This window comes from Dendrobium catenatum, unplaced genomic scaffold, assembly GCF_001605985.2.
Source record: "Dendrobium catenatum unplaced genomic scaffold, ASM160598v2 original_scaffold_75434, whole genome shotgun sequence".
Taxonomy (NCBI): Eukaryota; Viridiplantae; Streptophyta; class Magnoliopsida; order Asparagales; family Orchidaceae; genus Dendrobium; species Dendrobium catenatum.
The window spans coordinates 1-1977 of record NW_021393880.1 but is presented as its reverse complement, the minus strand read 5'-3'; the positions used below and the strand labels follow the sequence as shown (position 1 = coordinate 1977).

Here is a 1977-nt window from a genome sequence, read left to right as displayed (position 1 = left end):
ATCTCTACCATGCCCTTAATCTTTGTAAGCCTGACCTGCCCCTAGCAAAAACTTTTTCCCCTTTCTCAATTTTCTATTTTCTTTCGTCCACACTTTCTCTACTTCCTTTCATGAATATTCATCTTTCGGGATTGCTAAAGGACATTTCATGGGCTTTCCTCTAGTTAATTTTATAGTATATTTTTTTGATTAGCCACATTCTAAGAAGAAAAAATTACGTAAGATATTTCTGATGCAAATTTAAAAAAATATAATGTGATAAAAATACAACATATTTGTCAAATAATTATAAAAGTATCAGTATTTTATACTATAAAATTAATGGCACTAAAACACATTTTCATTCTAAAACAATATATATTAGATAATCTCTTTTTTTATCACATTTCCTTATCTTTTTTGTCATTTTTCTTCCCCTCCCGATGTAAATTTGTATCATTAACTTCTTCTTCTTGTTTTTTTACATTTAGGTCAATTAAGACAAATTCAGACACACATCACATACTCAGTCTCGAATCCAAGACCTCTTGGTTGAAAGCCAAAGCTCCTAACAAATAAATCAAAGTGAGTTGCGTATAACTTCTTTCAGTTATTGGAGTCCAGAAATCAAAAGTGGTCTGATCCATCACTAGCCATCGAGTAAGTGCTCGTTAGTGGAACCAAACACAGACCTCGGCTTCTTAGATCTTGTGTAGACTCTTCTTCATCCATGGACTTTTCTGACTTCTGCTTAAAACAAGTCAGGCCAATAGAGTCATTTTATAATAATAAGTATATAAGCTTCATATATATTATTCAAATGTGAAATGCATGAATGCGAATTCTCTATATAAACTGGGATCGATCTACCTTCTCTTGCTGTGTGGGACGCAAATTCCTCAAATATGGAGTGCATAAGACCTAAACCCACGCAAAAGTTAATCTGTGAATATGAAGATGGCAGTAGTAATATTCTTTTTGGAACAAAGATGGCAGACTTACACTAACTTGTTCATGAAGGAATTTAATGTATTCAATGGTATCGTGCAGTACAGAGGCAGTAGCGGTCTGTGAAAGTAGAGGGACAACAGTAAGAAACTGAATAATGAGCAATTTATATTCATTAATTAAGAAGTTTTTTATATGAATATATAAACCTTTCCAAATGGTGAAACCAGCTGCTGGAGAGCAGTGATTCTGTCCCCTATTTTTTCTTTCCTCACCTGCAAACAGAAATAATATTCTAAACGCTCTCACCATATGTTTTTTCAGAAATTAAAGCAAAAAAAAAAACACTGATAAGAATAGCCACTCCAGAAAAATCACACATTACCGGTTAGGGGTGTCAATTTTTGACACGACCCGAACCCGTCAACCGAACCCGAAACGGGTCGGGTTCGGGTTCAACAAATCAACCCGTTTTTAAAATCGGGTCGGGTTCGGGTTGACCCAACAAACCAAAATTGATACGAAAACTCCGATTTGACCCGAAAACCCGAGATTGACCCATTTTTGACCTGAAAATCGAAGATTGACCTGATTTTGACCCAAAAAACTAGCAATTTTAGGTCAACTTCGAGTCATTCGTGTCGGGTCGAGTTGACCCGGACCCGAATCGGGTCGGGATCGGGTCCGGAAACCTGACCCTTTTAAAAGCGGGTTGGGTTCGGGTTGACCCGAATAGTGTCGGGTCAGCTATTATTGGTGGTCTATTTTCCGACTGCCTTCTAGCAATTTACGACGAAATATACCCGATTTTTTTTTTGCAGATTTTTTAGCGTTTCTTCGATGGCGTTTCCAATGACTTTTCCTTATTACTTTTTAAATAAAAAAATGTGAATATTTTAACATTTTTACCCTAATATTCACATTTTTACCCTTCCAGCAAAGTGGTTGGGACTTTGAAGCATACTCACTTTGAATCCCATAGGATGCGGGCAGCGGGGTGGCTTAGTTTTTTTTTTTAAGTAAACTGTTTGAAATATTTGCCATTGGAAA

General features: G+C 36.2%; 1 protein-coding gene across 2 annotated transcripts; it reads right to left on the bottom strand.

Moving 5' to 3' along the window:
• Positions 1 to 564: 564 nt before the first annotated feature.
• LOC110107832 (transcription factor bHLH112) lies at positions 565 to 1202 on the bottom strand (the record flags this gene model as incomplete). Of its 2 annotated transcripts, none has more annotated exon segments than XM_020838240.2 (4): positions 565 to 726; positions 850 to 900; positions 982 to 1047; positions 1137 to 1202. In XM_020838240.2, coding segments are annotated over 4 exon segments (303 nt in total), but the record flags the coding sequence as incomplete, so codon positions are not given.
• Between the last annotated feature and the right edge of the window lie 775 nt (positions 1203 to 1977).